The 14,820-nt window shown below is 47.4% G+C and overlaps 5 protein-coding genes across 5 annotated transcripts; 1 reads left to right on the top strand and 4 right to left on the bottom strand.

Annotated features, from left to right (window-relative positions):
• Nucleotides 1-248: 248 nt before the first annotated feature.
• On the bottom strand, nt 249-1,643 carry SCP_0502400 (Poly(A) ribonuclease pop2; the record flags this gene model as incomplete). Its single annotated transcript, XM_027758305.1, has 5 exons — nt 249-656; nt 712-889; nt 1,134-1,295; nt 1,347-1,540; nt 1,596-1,643. The coding sequence occupies 5 exons, from the start codon at nt 1,641-1,643 to the stop codon at nt 249-251; spliced, it is 990 nt and encodes a 329-aa protein (XP_027614106.1).
• Nucleotides 1,644-4,084: 2,441 nt separating this feature from the next.
• SCP_0502390 (hypothetical protein) lies at nt 4,085-7,399 on the bottom strand (the record flags this gene model as incomplete). Its single annotated transcript, XM_027758304.1, has 21 exons — nt 4,085-4,102; nt 4,159-4,202; nt 4,260-4,382; nt 4,441-4,626; nt 4,684-4,812; nt 4,876-4,984; nt 5,071-5,151; nt 5,221-5,297; nt 5,444-5,537; nt 5,647-5,729; nt 5,835-5,937; nt 5,994-6,223; nt 6,289-6,295; nt 6,348-6,426; nt 6,479-6,561; nt 6,611-6,655; nt 6,710-6,721; nt 6,779-6,986; nt 7,040-7,203; nt 7,259-7,315; nt 7,364-7,399. The coding sequence occupies 21 exons, from the start codon at nt 7,397-7,399 to the stop codon at nt 4,085-4,087; spliced, it is 1,968 nt and encodes a 655-aa protein (XP_027614105.1).
• Nucleotides 7,400-7,948: 549 nt separating this feature from the next.
• On the bottom strand, nt 7,949-9,753 carry SCP_0502380 (hypothetical protein; the record flags this gene model as incomplete). Its single annotated transcript, XM_027758303.1, has 10 exons — nt 7,949-8,080; nt 8,129-8,301; nt 8,375-8,455; nt 8,513-8,569; nt 8,622-8,689; nt 8,768-8,867; nt 8,930-9,278; nt 9,336-9,407; nt 9,464-9,624; nt 9,681-9,753. 10 exons carry the CDS (start codon nt 9,751-9,753, stop codon nt 7,949-7,951), a joined length of 1,266 nt encoding a protein of 421 aa, XP_027614104.1.
• A 775-nt stretch (nt 9,754-10,528) lies between these two features.
• On the bottom strand, nt 10,529-11,074 carry SCP_0502370 (hypothetical protein; the record flags this gene model as incomplete). The annotated part of the gene is made up of 1 exon (XM_027758302.1): nt 10,529-11,074. One exon carries the CDS (start codon nt 11,072-11,074, stop codon nt 10,529-10,531), a length of 546 nt encoding a protein of 181 aa, XP_027614103.1.
• A 2,101-nt stretch (nt 11,075-13,175) lies between these two features.
• SCP_0502360 (hypothetical protein) lies at nt 13,176-13,736 on the top strand (the record flags this gene model as incomplete). The annotated part of the gene is made up of 1 exon (XM_027758301.1): nt 13,176-13,736. One exon carries the CDS (start codon nt 13,176-13,178, stop codon nt 13,734-13,736), a length of 561 nt encoding a protein of 186 aa, XP_027614102.1.
• Nucleotides 13,737-14,820: the final 1,084 nt, after the last annotated feature.

Below are 14,820 nucleotides of genomic sequence, written 5' to 3'. Positions count from 1 at the left end.
CGAGACCTCACACTCGTTCCCAGAACCGGACATCCAAGATGAACGGCGAATAGCAAAATCTAAACCCTTTTGGCTGGTGTACAATCACTCTGCAAAGACGACAACGGAAAAAAGGTAATAAGACGGTAACTCGATACAACTTCATAATTACAGAGCACACGACGGTCCTTGCGATATCAACGCACATCCGACCCAGCGCGCACAGCGCGCACGACCCTCCGTAGCGGCGGCAATGACGGGATAAGAGGCTACCGCCCCCCACCCACAATCGCCGTCCGAATATATGGCCCATTCGTACCTATCGGGCCATACGGTGTTCCTGGAGGGAGCGGCGCAGGCATCGCGCCGGTCATCGCGGACGTCGGGAGGGGCCCGGCCATGCCCATGACGCTGTGGCTCTGCGGCGGTCCGGGTGTCTGCGTGTGCTCTCGTGGGGGGCCACGGTCCTCGCGCTCCGCAATCGTCGCGGCGGTACCGCGCACAGGCTCGGCCATGCCGTTCGTTGTCGTGAACGTCTGCCCGAGCCCGTACAACTTCCCATTGTACTCCGTGTCGTCGATGTGGTCGCCGAAGTAGATCTCGCGCATTTTGAAGAAGATAAGCATGGTGAGGAGCGAGTCGGACCCTGCCTGGTGAGAGGGCCCTATCCGCATTACCTAGTACATGAATGCGTTAACATCGAATCGCGGCGAAAAGACTCGGAGACATTACCCCAAGGTCATCGGCGACGTCTTGCAAGCCACCTTTGAGCACCTTGCAGGCGCGCATGACGAACTTGACGTCGTAGATGGTCGGGAACCATGTTCGAAGTACGTCGAAGAATTTCTCTTCTGTTGTTGGTAATGATTCCGCGGTGAGGAGTTTGACGAAATACCCGAAGTCATAACCGCTATGTGGGAGAAAGAATTTCAGTTTGTAAAACACAAATGTAGGAACGTGAACAGGGAGCAAGGGGTAGTTGATATGCACGTAGCGCGAGCATCCCTCATCTGAACGAACGGCATCACTTCCGCAATCAGAATGACAACGTCTTTGCAGGAAATCGTGTTTCCAACTTATCCACTCATGATCAATCAGGGCCACACACAATGTTTCTGACAATACCATCGACTATAGCAGTGATGTGAACACACCTATGGAAAGATATCCACTTCGTCTCCGGTACAAGCACCAACCCTGACGTGATCATGAGCTCCGCAAAGTCATTGGGCTCAATCCCCATCTCCTCATGCCGTTGCAGGTCAATGCCAGACTTCTCCAGGAGTTCGATGGATTCCGGAGCGTACATATCGTCGCTGAAGCACATATCAGCGAAGTACACAGCCGGACCCCGCACGAGCACGCACTTGGCACTGAACTGAAAGTTAAACTGCCATGTAGAGACGTCCTGCGGATAGTTGCCCTCCTCGTCAGCGAGTGTGAGCCCCACCTGGATGATCTTGAGCAGGTCGACGTTACACCTCATGGTCTGGTAGTGGTAGTCTGACGACGTCTTGAACGTGCCTATTGGCCGAGCGACGACGCCTGGGAACTCGGTGTCCTGGGGCAGGACGAGTCAGAAGATTGCGCGGTGCGGAAGTGGCGCGAAAGCGGACCATTGCAACATAGCAATACTTGTCGATGAGATCGCGTATGTTGTTCATTTCTGTCTCGAGGTTTGGTGCCCATACTTCTCGTATTCGAGACATCCTGCGCTACGGAAACCGTTGAAGGCTGTGAGTGATGGTGCAGATCCAAGTCACTTGACTCCGACTGAACGCGTCAGAAGCCGAAAAAGGCAATAAGCGCACGCATTAATTGTGACGGGGCAAACCTTCGCGGGAAGCTTTCTGAAAATCATATTGCGCACGAGTCACCGAACTCCTCTGTTCTTTCTCTGGCTGTGGGCACTATGTTCACAGGAACATACTTTACCTGAGCCCTGTCTACTACCTTCAGCTGGTTGTCTGAGTCATACTTCTCTGACTGGGCTCCACCTTCACACCACCATCACCACTTCCCTCGAGGCTACATGACGTGAGATCCACTGCCCTAGAAAAAGTAGAGACTAATCTATGCCGATATATATGTCCCTGTTTTCGGTCGCATAGGAATGTTGGGTATCCCGCCTGCACGTTTGATTCTCTGACGTCTTAGAATCTCCAACGGAGACCGACCCTAGTGCGTATGGTATTAATTACTAAGTCATCTCCACAAGAGCATTTCTCTCTGGACTTCTCCGGTTACTAAATATTTGCAATTTCGAAGCCTACGTCAAGGAGATAGCAGACGCGTTCAATAGTCGCTAAATTCTCCGCTGCACGCCTTCTCTCCATAGAGCAAGTTTCTGGCAGATTTCTATCCCTACAGAGGCGTTGCAGAATCAGCAACAGTATGCGTAATGGCAGCTCGGCGAGAGCCTCGTATATAGCGACGTGATGCATCTGAACTTCGATCCCCACCTACGGGATCGTCGTCGCAGTCATCCATCGCAATAGCATCGTCCCCGGCCTGCACGCACTCGCACAAGTCCAGCCGACACAGCTAGTGCGACGAGTACTGCGAACGGCGATGCCTCGACGGAGTGACGTAGATGACATCCACGACTTACTGACATACCCGTGTTTCGCGCAGCTGTCGGCCTATCACATCTCCGCACATTGCCTGGCTTGTCTGTGTCCTGAAATAGGTACGGCGAGAAACGGTGATCCATCCATCGACGCACTATGTCCGCTCCGTCTCAGCTTGCATAATGGATGCACAGGCCCTACTACGTTCGATCTTTCAATAGGTGGTGAGTTCGCAGAGCCAAGTGTCTGCGGCAGTCCATGCATAATATAACCACGTACCGGCGACCTTTCGGTGAGTTTGTGGGTAGAGGGGACTACTAGGGGAGGTGGATGATGTTCCCCCTCTAATCTGACAGATTTTTATATGGAGTGGTTGATTCTCAGATAGAAACCTTGTTGCCTCCGCACGAACTGCGCGCGAGTAGCCAGACTTCATGTCTTTCGCCCCAAAGCACCGGGACCCACGATGCAAGCGGGCCTTATGGCAGCATGTTACCGGTGAAATTTCTTTTACATCCAACGGATGTCCTGTTTCGTGTTTGTGATGCTCACGGCGTGTATATACCCTCTTCGGGATGCGGCTGATCTTCCATACCAGACTTTCTGTCGCGGACACGATGCAGCACTCATGGGCCCTTGGTGTTCTGCATGGAACTTTGTGTTAGCCGAATCCTGCGAGGTTTCCGTCAAAAGTCTTCAAGGTGAAAACACTAAGCAAATTTCTATGTACCAGACGACTTATCAGTGCCGGAGGCAGTAAAGGCATCACAGAACGCTGCTACTCGGACATCTAGGCCCATCGAATTTCCTGAAGCGCGCTAGGCTATGATCTACCACGTTGGTCTCTTATGTTGCGGACAGTGTGCATGTTGAATCCAAAAGACATGGTGATATGCAGTAAGTGTGAACACGTATATCAACCTTGCTCACCTACGGCGGTGCTAACTACTCAGGGTGTTTACCTGAGGTCGCCGTCGGAGGTGACGATGTCGTAAGTGATGTTTTACCCCGTCAGATATCTCACGGATAGCAGACAATTTCTGTTCCGGTACGCACGCCGTTCCTGCGGTTTCCGGCGCCCCTAAATCAATCCACAAGTAGGAACGCGCGGAACCTCGCTTGTCCGAATTTTCATTCCACATGCGTCCCTTTCGCATATAATTTGCGATACCTGGCGACACACCTCTTCACCACTAGTCTGCCAATTGTCCTCACTGCGCAATGAATGACGCCGGACTAACCATGTGCGCATATTCGTACATACTCGCCAACTGCAGACGGATGAGTTCTCCCGCCTTTATCCGTTCACAAAGATGCACCTTCGTATCCGATGGTCGTGTTCATTCTGATACACGCCCTGTGAACCCTTACAGTTTCTCACGCGCTAGCACATAGTTGACGGAGCATTCTTCAATTTGTTCACTCCTCACTGAGGTTTTGCTCGCACTACTGAGCAAATTATTTCCTTCACCATCCACTATGAGATACAATTATGGTATTATTATACCCGGATCGGTGTCGTGATCAATAGCAATCTATCGCACAAACTCGACCTAAAGTTATCGCTGATCAGAATCTCCAGAGTCCTGGTAGCGGAGTGATTTCTTACGTAGTTGCTCGGGAAGATGCCCTTCTTACCGCTGGCATCGATACCTAGACCAACACGTTCAGCCCAAGCCTTGCCTGTTTGGAAGTATGGTTGTCACTCACCCTCCCACCAGCCGTCGCCGTAATCCGTACCCCCCGTGGGACCGCCCGTGAGTTCTATCAGCCCTCCCTCCTCCACGTCCAATTCGTCGGGGCCTTGCGCTTCGTACGCATAGATGCCCCTCACTGATCAACACGGGTTCATCGTCAGCAACATCATTGAATTTAATTAAGGACACCGGACCATATTTTCCAGAGCCTTGCTGTGGCATGGAAGTCGGAACCGAGATTTTCATTTTCGCCGGTGCAGAGGCGCCATCTTCAAGTTCCAAGTAAGATGCCGGTACGAGTCCCTTGCCTCCAGAGTTATCTGAGACTTTTACCCAGCCTGAACCGTCATCTTCCTCTAGCACGTGGACGAAGTTTCCCCCTGTACAGATGAGCTCGGATAAAGACGGAGGCGAATATTACAGATGAATTTTCTTACCAGAAATCGCGAGTTCGAAGGGCGATGTCGGAGAGAAGTCGAAAAGGACTCGTGCACTTTGCAAGGCTTCTTCTGGGGCTCGTGAAGTACGAGCGAATGATGACGGAGTTGGTGCTGTCAGGGATGGCGCTGCAGAAGCATAAGACATAAGGCCAACACACAGCAGGACTGGAAACGTAGGAAACACCATACTTAGAGAATCAGCCCCAGAAATGACAGAAGATGATCGAGAGATGGAAGACACGGAGTCTGACGTGGAATAACTGCGTCCCCCACGAGAGTCTGAACAGTCCGCAGGAACCTATCGATAACAGTTCGTTCGTACGTAAAAAGTCAGAGCGATACCTTTAGCCAAAGCCGCCAGTGATCACAAGGGACTTGGCTAACCTTAAGTTCACATTTGGAATGGACAGAGATTCCGCACGACTTGCAGGTCTTTCCTTGCTTGCTCAGTCCCCAGATCGACGACTAAAGATATGTTCACAGGAAAGCAGGAGTGAACCAACGACAACGACCCCTGTAAACGGCGGCACTGACCTTGCAGTAAGCACACTGGGTAGGAATCGAGAACGCGGAGCTCTTGAACGTATGTGGGCTCTCTCCACCTTCATCACCTGATAGGTACCAATAAGAACGATGATTCGATAGAGTCTTAGATCTGCTTTGTGTCGGAGAAGAAATAGAAATGCAGGAGACACGCTTACACAAGTCAAGCGTGGTGTAACAGGAAAGAAAGACCATATAAGACAATAAGACGTACCAGCTACAGCGGCTGTAATGGTATCTATCTCGCCAGTCAGAATCGTTTCGGACGTAGCATAGAACGCGAACTGGTGTTGCGCGTCTAGGAAGTTCTGCCCGGTATCATTGTTTGTTGCCAGGCATGAGAGCGACATGCAAAAAATATCAGCACACGTTTACTTTTTGCCATGCGCCCACATTCCAATGAATGGCTGGACTTACATCGGACACTTCGTCAACATCGCCGAGGCCACGCTCCGCAGAATATGTGCTGACCAACTTGGCGAACTGTTCCATCTCCTTGCCTGGATTTTCGACACGGGGAACAAACATGAGTCACGGCAGCAACACAACATGGTTAACAGGATCTGCGTGAGTACGACTCTAGGTCAGGGGATATACCCGCGCACGTTTAGCATCAAGGACTGGGCGCAACTCCTGTAGTTTGGCCCTGCATCGATGTAGTCGATTCTGAAGGAAGACTTTGGGCGCAGGTGCCACGCTCACGTCTCCCTGCAACGACGAAGTAAGCCACTACCCTGCTGAGTCAAAAAAATCTTTACACTCACAGTATCATAATGGGTGGCGCAAGGCTCGAAACTCCAATCAGTCGGTAACGTGAACGAACTGATGTTGTGTTCGATGAACAAAACCTGGTCCGCTTGCGGGTCTACAGCCCCCAGAACAGCTTCTGTTGTTGTGATGTGTGACTTAAGCTCGTCAAGATTGCGGGTCTGGACGGCCTGCGCTTGGAGCATGACCTTCGCGAACTTGGTGATGAGCTGTGTCTGGAGATCCTCTGGGAACCCGTGTTGGTAATATTGTATGTCTGTACTTCCATTGAGAATCGAACAGTATACGCACGAAATTGCTGTTTTGCGAACACTTGTCAACAAAGAAGGATCAGAGCAGGTGTCACTCACGTCCTGAAGCATGGGGATATCTTCACTGTAGAACTTCTTCTTGACCTTGTTGCTAATGGCAGTGGATATGAGGTAAACACTGCGCTGACGTTGATGAGTCAATATAGCTTCTCCATAAAATTCACACATACTTCTTGCTATTCAACATGTCTGTATATTGCTGTTCGTACTGTCTTGTAGCACGATCCGCATGTCGATCATCAGTAGAGCGTTCCTAGGGTGTCTTTTAGTTGTATAAAATGTGAAGGGCGTAGATAACTGACCTGTTTTTGGCGGTACGTCTCTACTTCAGCACACTCCTCGTCATACTGCTCATGGGACAGTCAGAAATGCGTACGTGAGGTGTTTCCGCGCGGAACTACCTTCTGTTTATTCTAGAAATTGACAATCTATGAGCACGGCGCCATGACTAAGAGTAAGAACATACGAACCTTGAGGCGTTCGGAATAGACACGGTCTCGTTCTGATAAAAGCTTTTGGAAATATTGGATTTGTTTCTTCTTCGCCTCGTCATGCCTTCGTTCTGTGCTCTTCAGTGCGTCGACAACCTGTGAATTGAATGCGTCCGAGAGATCCAGATGATCCTGGGCTGACTCATGTAACGACAGAATAAGCTGGCTATATGCGTTGTTGATCGTACTGTAATATATTATTCAACAAGAACCACTAATCCGTGTGCACGTATTACAAACCTCTGCAGAAGGACATCCTCTTCACATGCCTTGGTGGGTTCATTGCCGACGACTAACGCAGCAATCTTCTTATTCTTTTTTTCCGTTGCCTTACGAGCCAGCACTTGTAACTTTGTAGCGTATTCGCGCTCTATGGCAGCACGCTCACGAAATAACTCGCGTACCTGCCGCGTACAGTTCGAATTAATGCGAAGAGATGATTGACATAGAGATACTGACATCTACCACGAGCTCAAGCTGTGCATCTGACAAGCTCGAGATACGGTCTACTTGGTCCTGTTAAGGATGAGTAACAGAGTTTTATGTCTGAACGCACGACTTCACCGGAAGGCTCTTCCCGTAGGTCTGTCCACCGCTCATCCTGTCCCTATGAGCTGAGCAAGATTCCCAACGATAAGATGAATCAACATACTGTGGATAGCTTCAGCAACTCTTGCGACTACACCTATAGTTAGAGACTTAGAGTGCCATTGCCGGTCCCCACATTCAGTGGTGTCGTGTTTATTGATCATGTGACCAATATGCCACTGAGCCTTTAATTTCTAATAGTATTTCTGCTAGACTACTATGCTATGCTGCAAGGTGGTATGCTATGCTGAATTATTGTTGTGCTATGCTGTATGCTATGCGAAAAAATAAATGTACAATATGGCGTACCATTTGTACATTAATTATTTCACCGCATAGCATATAGCATAGCATAAAGCATAGCATAACATAAATCAGCATAGCATGTAGGCACATTAGTATTGTAATCTTATGTCAATAGCATTCAATCGGTGCACCTATCTTTAATCCTAAATAAACAGACAATAAAAGAATGTGTTTTGAATGAACCACATAGTGCGCATAGTGCGCATCAAGCTCGACTCTTAGAAGTATACATTTTGTACGATGATGGCCTACATATCAAGCCCAATCCCAGGGCATCTCTTTCGTCTTTGTAAGGTCCTGGGATAGTTTCAGGAAAGGCTCCGATGCCTTACTCAGCCTGATGAATTCTGCATCCGCATTGCAGCTGCTGTCATTGAACCCATAAACCTAAATCATAGATCAGAGATGTAGATGTTAAATAGATGATGTACTCACAGAAGTTGAAGTCCCAGTAGAAGAAGGTCCAGCGGCAGCAGATGGAGTCCCGGTGATTGATGATGGACCGGCAATAGCAGTCTCAGACTCGGGTGGAGGAGTATCAAACATTCTTGGATCATAGAAGAAGGGGCTGTTCTCACGCTCTGTAAGATCGATAATATCAGAGGTAGCTAGTCAAAATGAAATGCGATTTTTTAGCAATATAAAACGGCGACCAGAAATTCTAAGTCGAAGTTAACTCACCGGGTACTAAGTCCATTTCTTGTGCACGTCCCTTCTCCTTGGCACATTTCTTCTCCTTGGCGGCATATTTAGTCGTCACAGCTAGATTGTCATAGTAATGAATTGCCTGACTGACAACATGCAATAGTCTAGACTTACTAGGTATGCCAGTAGCTATGGACAGTGCGCCTGCAGTGGGAGAACCAACTAGAGCGTCTACAAGTATCCAAGTTCAGTACAAAGCTACACTCTTACAAACTGGACTCACCTTCGTCGTCAGAAAGAAATAAAGAGCTTTTTTCTGAGGGTTTGGCACCATCCTTCTTAATCTTGGGCCTGGTGTACGAGGTGTATGAGTAGTGGATTACATGGATTACATGTCAGTACTATGGCCAAAATAACAAACAGATGTACTCAAAGTCAGGCGATGCAGAATCAGAATCCTGTGAACCAGACAGAGTAGAATCCTCCCAGCCATTCAAATAAATGGCGACCGGGATCTCCATCTTTGATGCTGTACCATAATTATAATTATCGCATTAGCAGTGGTTGATGGCCTATCAATGGAAGACTTACCAATATAGATTTTCCGATCCTTCACTGGTCGACCAACTCCACCCTTATACTTATCCAAAGTAGCTCCAACAATCTTCTTCTGTTGCACTACCTTTGTACTATACTGGCCATCTCGAGCACAAAGAACCGATCCACGATTACCTGGTTCACCGTTCTCACGGATATACTTGAATGCATCAGGTAGCAGAGACTCAAGCCAAGTCTCAACCTGCGTCTCATTCCAGCCATCCCTAAATTGAAGCTTCTTATCATCTTCTGGAACGTAGGCAAGACCTTGCTCGGCCATTGAATCCAGCTTGACACGAGACACCTTAGGTCCGGCAGAGTCATTAAGATCTCCATGCTCATCCTGACAATTTTATTTAGATAGATGACGAGGTGGAATATGATGTAAGAGTGTACATACCAGACCACTGGGGATAAGTATAACTGATCCCACCGTCACAGCCTTTCCATTACTAGACAATGTCGGCTTCTTCTGAATTATTAAACTTTGAGTATTGCATACCAAAGGAACTTTCTGATTGTACTTACCTTCGCCTTTTTGGGTGCTTCCTCATTAGCTGCGGCAGTGCTATCCTTGTGAGTCCTCTTCAATCCTGAGTTCGTCTCCTTGATGGCATCCTCTGCAGTAACTTTAAGGGCTGCCAAGGTAGCAATACCTAAGCCAGGTAAACTAGGGACCCCAAGTTTACCTGGGGTTATGTTAGTGGTAGAATTTTTTATTTACGATCAGATCCATCCAAAATACCTAAGATTTGAGTCAATGAAGGAGGAGAGTCAACCCCTCGAGCTGGCAAGGTCTCCGGATGGGCAGTCTCCATATGACCACAGTTGCGACATAATTCGGGTTCGTCGTCCTTCTGGTTGATATGTCTAGAAAATCGACGACATGGACAGTCGCCGACTGCACACTTTGATTGGGCAGCCATAGGTATAGATAATGAGAGTACTGGTTTGATAATGATTGTCAGAGTAAATGAAGGATGTTGACTTTAAGTGAAAAGCGAATGGTGAGTCACTAGTGGAGAGAACAGTAGGAATGGTCGGTCATGGCTCACAAAGTATGACATGCAGGTGCGCTCATGCCCGTCTCGAGCCCAACATGGCAACTGTATAGAAGAACTCACTGGACTACACCACATATGTTAGAGTACCAGATGCATTGAATATAGCCTCAGATTAAATATACCATGTATTAATAGATAGGGCGATGACTAGATGCAATACAACTTGTGAATGTGAACATGAATGCCGTGAAAGTTGTCGGCATATAATTTTCATCTAGGGTGAACCATTATACTAAGGAGAGTTTGTCAAAGACTCAGAGGCAGAGAAACTCCAGATTGGCACCAATATTCCAGTAGGCCATAGGACATTGATGTATACAGCAGTCAGTCTGATAGGTTGGAGAATGTCACGTCGTCATTGCATAAGTAATAAGTAATCTAGACAAGGGAACGAAGTGAGCCATAGTCGACTAAATTTGCATCAAGACATGCCATAAGATGGCTGGAGGCAAGTGGTAGGTGAATGCCAAACATCTACGTGTGAGATCTCAACAACACATACCATATGTGGAAGGCTTCGGCAAAGTGATCAGTGTTCACCAACTCCAAGTCGCATCATAATGTCCAAAGCTTGCACCCAGAGAATTGCCCTTGGCAGCCAAATTTCCGATGGGAGGGTGACGATGAGTTCCTTTTTCTTTTTGCTGAACTTAATAGACTCCTCCAGATACTGACCACCTTCCCATTCTTCTGCACGTGCACCATATCCGGCAGGAATCAGGCCTGCATTGCGAACTTCCTGCAGTATGGTTAGAAAGAGATTCTTATGATTAGGATTAGGAAAGGGATCTTGGTGAGTGGCCACCTTGATAGGCTTATGTCGGATATGTTGTTCTTGGTCGCCTTCAATTTGATTCTCTAGTTCCTCAATTGCATGGTCAGTTTCATCAGCTTCTTCATCACTACTATCCTCCTCCATAGGTTCATCGTCAGGGTGACCTGCACCGGTCTGTCCAACAGGTCGGTTACGAATACTGCCCATTACACCATAATACTGCTTGAGAGTATCTGGATGCACGTTATCCATAGGATCTTCAGCATAGATACCATGCTGTGTCTGGCCAAGAAGACGCATGTCCTATATACAAGTACTCAGTAAGCATGGTATATTTGGGTTTAAAATAGATACAATTACCAGTGGACTCATATTCTTAGTTTCTGGGCCAGACACTGGGTGACGATTCCATTCACTCTGAAAATCACCACAGTCTTGATTGATCATATCCAGAAAGAGTAGATGCAGGAGCCCGAGATGATATGATTTCTTGCGGTCAAGATAATGCAGTCTTTCTAGTCTTTTAAAGAATGCACGCCACCGTCGAACGAGTTGTGTGCCGACATCGACCCATAATCGTTCGATGCGAGAATTATGTGTAGACCTATATATGTAAGTTTACACAATGATGGCACATTCAATGCAGTAGAACTTACGATACCCACATAAAGGATGCACGATTGGGTCCTCGGTGCATAATCATCCAAACTGATACTTTCACATTCTCACCACCTCTATCATCTCTGACTCTAAAGGGCGTGCCAACGTGGCGAATGGCCTCTAGGAATACTTCAAGCACAGTAGTAGCCTTATTATTAGTACTAGCATGAAGGCCAGTCACCTTGGGCATAACGGTGTGAGCATGGTTCCAAATGATCTGACTGCACATTTACCACTCGATCATAGCCATCAATAAATCCATGGATCACTATCCCATATGCTATAAGCTTGTGGTGTCCATCTCCATGCCACAGGTAGTTTGGCCTAGGTACACTATACCTGCGACGTTGTATCCTATCATGGCGACGTAAAATCTGACCAAGCCCATCTACTCTTCCTAGAGAGTCTTGAATTCACTTCCGCTGTATATGTAGACCATGGTGATGCAAGAAACCCATGACAAAGCGGAGGCCAGAGTTAGGCTTCTTGGCTTTGTATATGCATAGGAGTAGGTCGAGTTTATCATTGGTAATTTGACTGTACCGCTGATATAGACCCAGTGTCCTGAGTCGTTTCTTGACAGTATGTCGATGCAGATGCAAGATAGATGCCAGAGTGGTCATAGAAATGCACCAATGTGAAGACATAGCCTCGGTTAAATATGCTGGATCGATGTACTTGGATGGTCGTCCTCTTTTCTTGCCTCTGTATATAAGGGTAGGGTGCGGGTAAAGAATGGAATTTTGCTCCCTACAGCATGCTATTGATTCAGTGATATAGACGGCCAGGTTCAACTAAATGAGTACCTTCCAGTGGCGGCATCCGAAGCCAGGTTCAACTTATTGACAAGCTGTCGCATTTTGTCCACAGCTAAGTGTATCCACTGTGCAGTCAACTCTTCAGAAATCATGGCTTCCAGGAGAGGTGCAGATGTCTGTTCTGTGTGTTCAGCCAGTATGCGAAGGTGAACAGGGTCACCATCTTCCTGATGGAGTATTGTGTGTGCATGGGCATAGCACTCATGTAGCAATCTGTGGGCCACTTGGACATTAGGATTCCAGCCTTCAGGTTTATCAGGAAGGTCAGGAAAGTCAGATATGGACAATATAACAGGCATGATGGCTTTATTCCAGTGGTACAGGTATGCTCTCGATACACGCTCTTCCTATACAGGCAGGCAGGCGATGACTGATTGCCTTTTACAGACTATCTCAATCGTTCTTTCACCTTTCACCCAACCTCCCTTCCATCCAATCTGCTCAATATATCCGTCTATGGATAGGCTATCAGTTCACCATCCTGAATATTGGTTTGCAGAAGGGACAATTTATCTGCAAGTAAGTGGATCCTTCTCTATTTGGGCGGTGGAGAACACCGAAACAAGGATCTTTTATCAGGTTGAGAACGTCATATACAAGGTGTATCAAGACCTTCTGGAGCGCAAGTCTGGGTTTTTCAAGGACATACTTGCTATGCCTTCCTTTCAACCGAACAGTTCACACGGAGCTACAGTAGAGTATGAGGATGGACGCTCCGAAAATCTGGCCTTACGTCTTGATCGTTCATATGCAATCTCTGTGATTCAATTTGACACGCTGTTGTCATTTATATTCTCACCGTAAGCGTGATTATGGTGAGATTACTCTGAATAGTACGATAACATCATACCAAACTTCAATCCATGCAAAATGTCTCTCTTGAAGCCCTCTCCGATGTTCTCTGCCACAGTGTCTTTTTTCAGATGGACGAGATTCATGCCTATGTTAAAAAGGCCCTCACCAATCATCCAGACCTTGCACCTGCATTACAACTGAACCTCACCCGAAAGTGCTTCATTAGAGAGTGGGTTGATCTGGCCGTTCGAGCTTTGATTCGGACTTCTTGGCATCAGCTGTTGAGAGAGGATTGGGATCTTATAGGCATAGATGCATTATTCCTCATTCAAACGGCCAAAGCTAGCATCGACGCTCACCGCATGACTTGTGCGATCAACCCACCACCTGTCATTCACACACTGTGGTGCCTCGATGAAGAGGATTGTACAAAGGCATGGAAGGACGCATGGTTTGGAACCTGGGATCGTCCAAGCATCATGCTGGCTTTGATACATCCTGATATCCACGTTCCTGGGGCTGATATTGTTGCACGTCTGGAGAAGTTGAATACAGGAGAGATGTCCAAGGATTGTCGAGAATGCACCATTGCACGTGTCATTGGGTCGGCATTGCAGAAGAGCATTCTGCGCAAGGAGGAGGATATAATTTCATGGGTAATTGCAGAGGTTGGACACACTTTGCTCTGAATGGTTGGTTGGTTGAACGGTGCGAATTAGCAAGCTTTTGGTCCGCCATGGAGCTGAACCATTCTGTGCAGCATGCCATATTGGACTATGCCCCTAATCCTTGCTGCAGCTGCGAGCCCACCCTGCACCTCATCGCCTATCCCTATCCAAACATGTTCAACTCAGCTGAATGAGCTACAAGACATGAGCTATGATGATGTTGTCAGTCAATACCGACTAGTTCCGCACCTCCATCTTCCATGTCCTAGGTTGGACATTCTAGTCTAGCTCACGATGTTTACCATTTATTCCCATACTTATCGCTGTCTGGTCCATGTGCCCATGGCATTGTGGTTTAGACTGTGACCTTTTGCTTGACGGGCTTCACTATGCTCTTGGAATCAATATGTGTTGATGTCCTGGATCCTGAATGCTGTACGAGGATCGCAACAGCCTGACAGGCCATGTTTCTCCCTTTTCTTTGGGCTCCCTCAGATAAACTGTTTATGCAATGGTACTGCATCCCATTGAATGTTTAGTATGTGTACATTTCACACATACAGTACCATGTTGTGTCTGTACATGCATAGTATATTATTGAAAAAAAAAAGAGTACGTCAGAGCTAACTCTCTCGTGCACTCGTTCTATACACTGAGGTAATAATTTCACATTGCCATGTCATGAACCTGAGGTCTGGTATAGTGACCAAACACATATCATGCTTTCATGATTTTTGGACTGTTACTTCTTGACCTACGTTGCGAGGATTTCACTGGGAGGGCTTTTGTGTGGGAGTTTGGAATGTAATACTGGCTTGCAATGAAATAGAGTACACCCATGATAGCTCATTCATCCATTCATGTGGCGACTGTCCCTGTGAAATAAATTGCTAGGGCCATACATAGATGCGACCTACAGAATTTCTCTGTCTACATGAATCGGCGGGGTTCTCAAAGGATTAAGTGGCAGTAGATCTGTTAGATCTAGATCTAACAACTCGACTTAATTGGGTGCGCGCTTCCTGGTTTTGTATATGACTGTCCAACCATCCATCCTCTCTCACAGCCTCTACCTCCCATTCTCCGAGTACCTGGCCATTCTGAA

This window comes from Sparassis crispa, assembly GCF_003851025.1.
Source record: "Sparassis crispa DNA, contig_000004F, whole genome shotgun sequence".
Lineage (NCBI taxonomy): Eukaryota > Fungi > Basidiomycota > Agaricomycetes > Polyporales > Sparassidaceae > Sparassis > Sparassis crispa.
The sequence above is the reverse complement of the archived record's forward strand: the minus strand, read 5'-3'. Positions and strand labels throughout refer to the sequence as shown.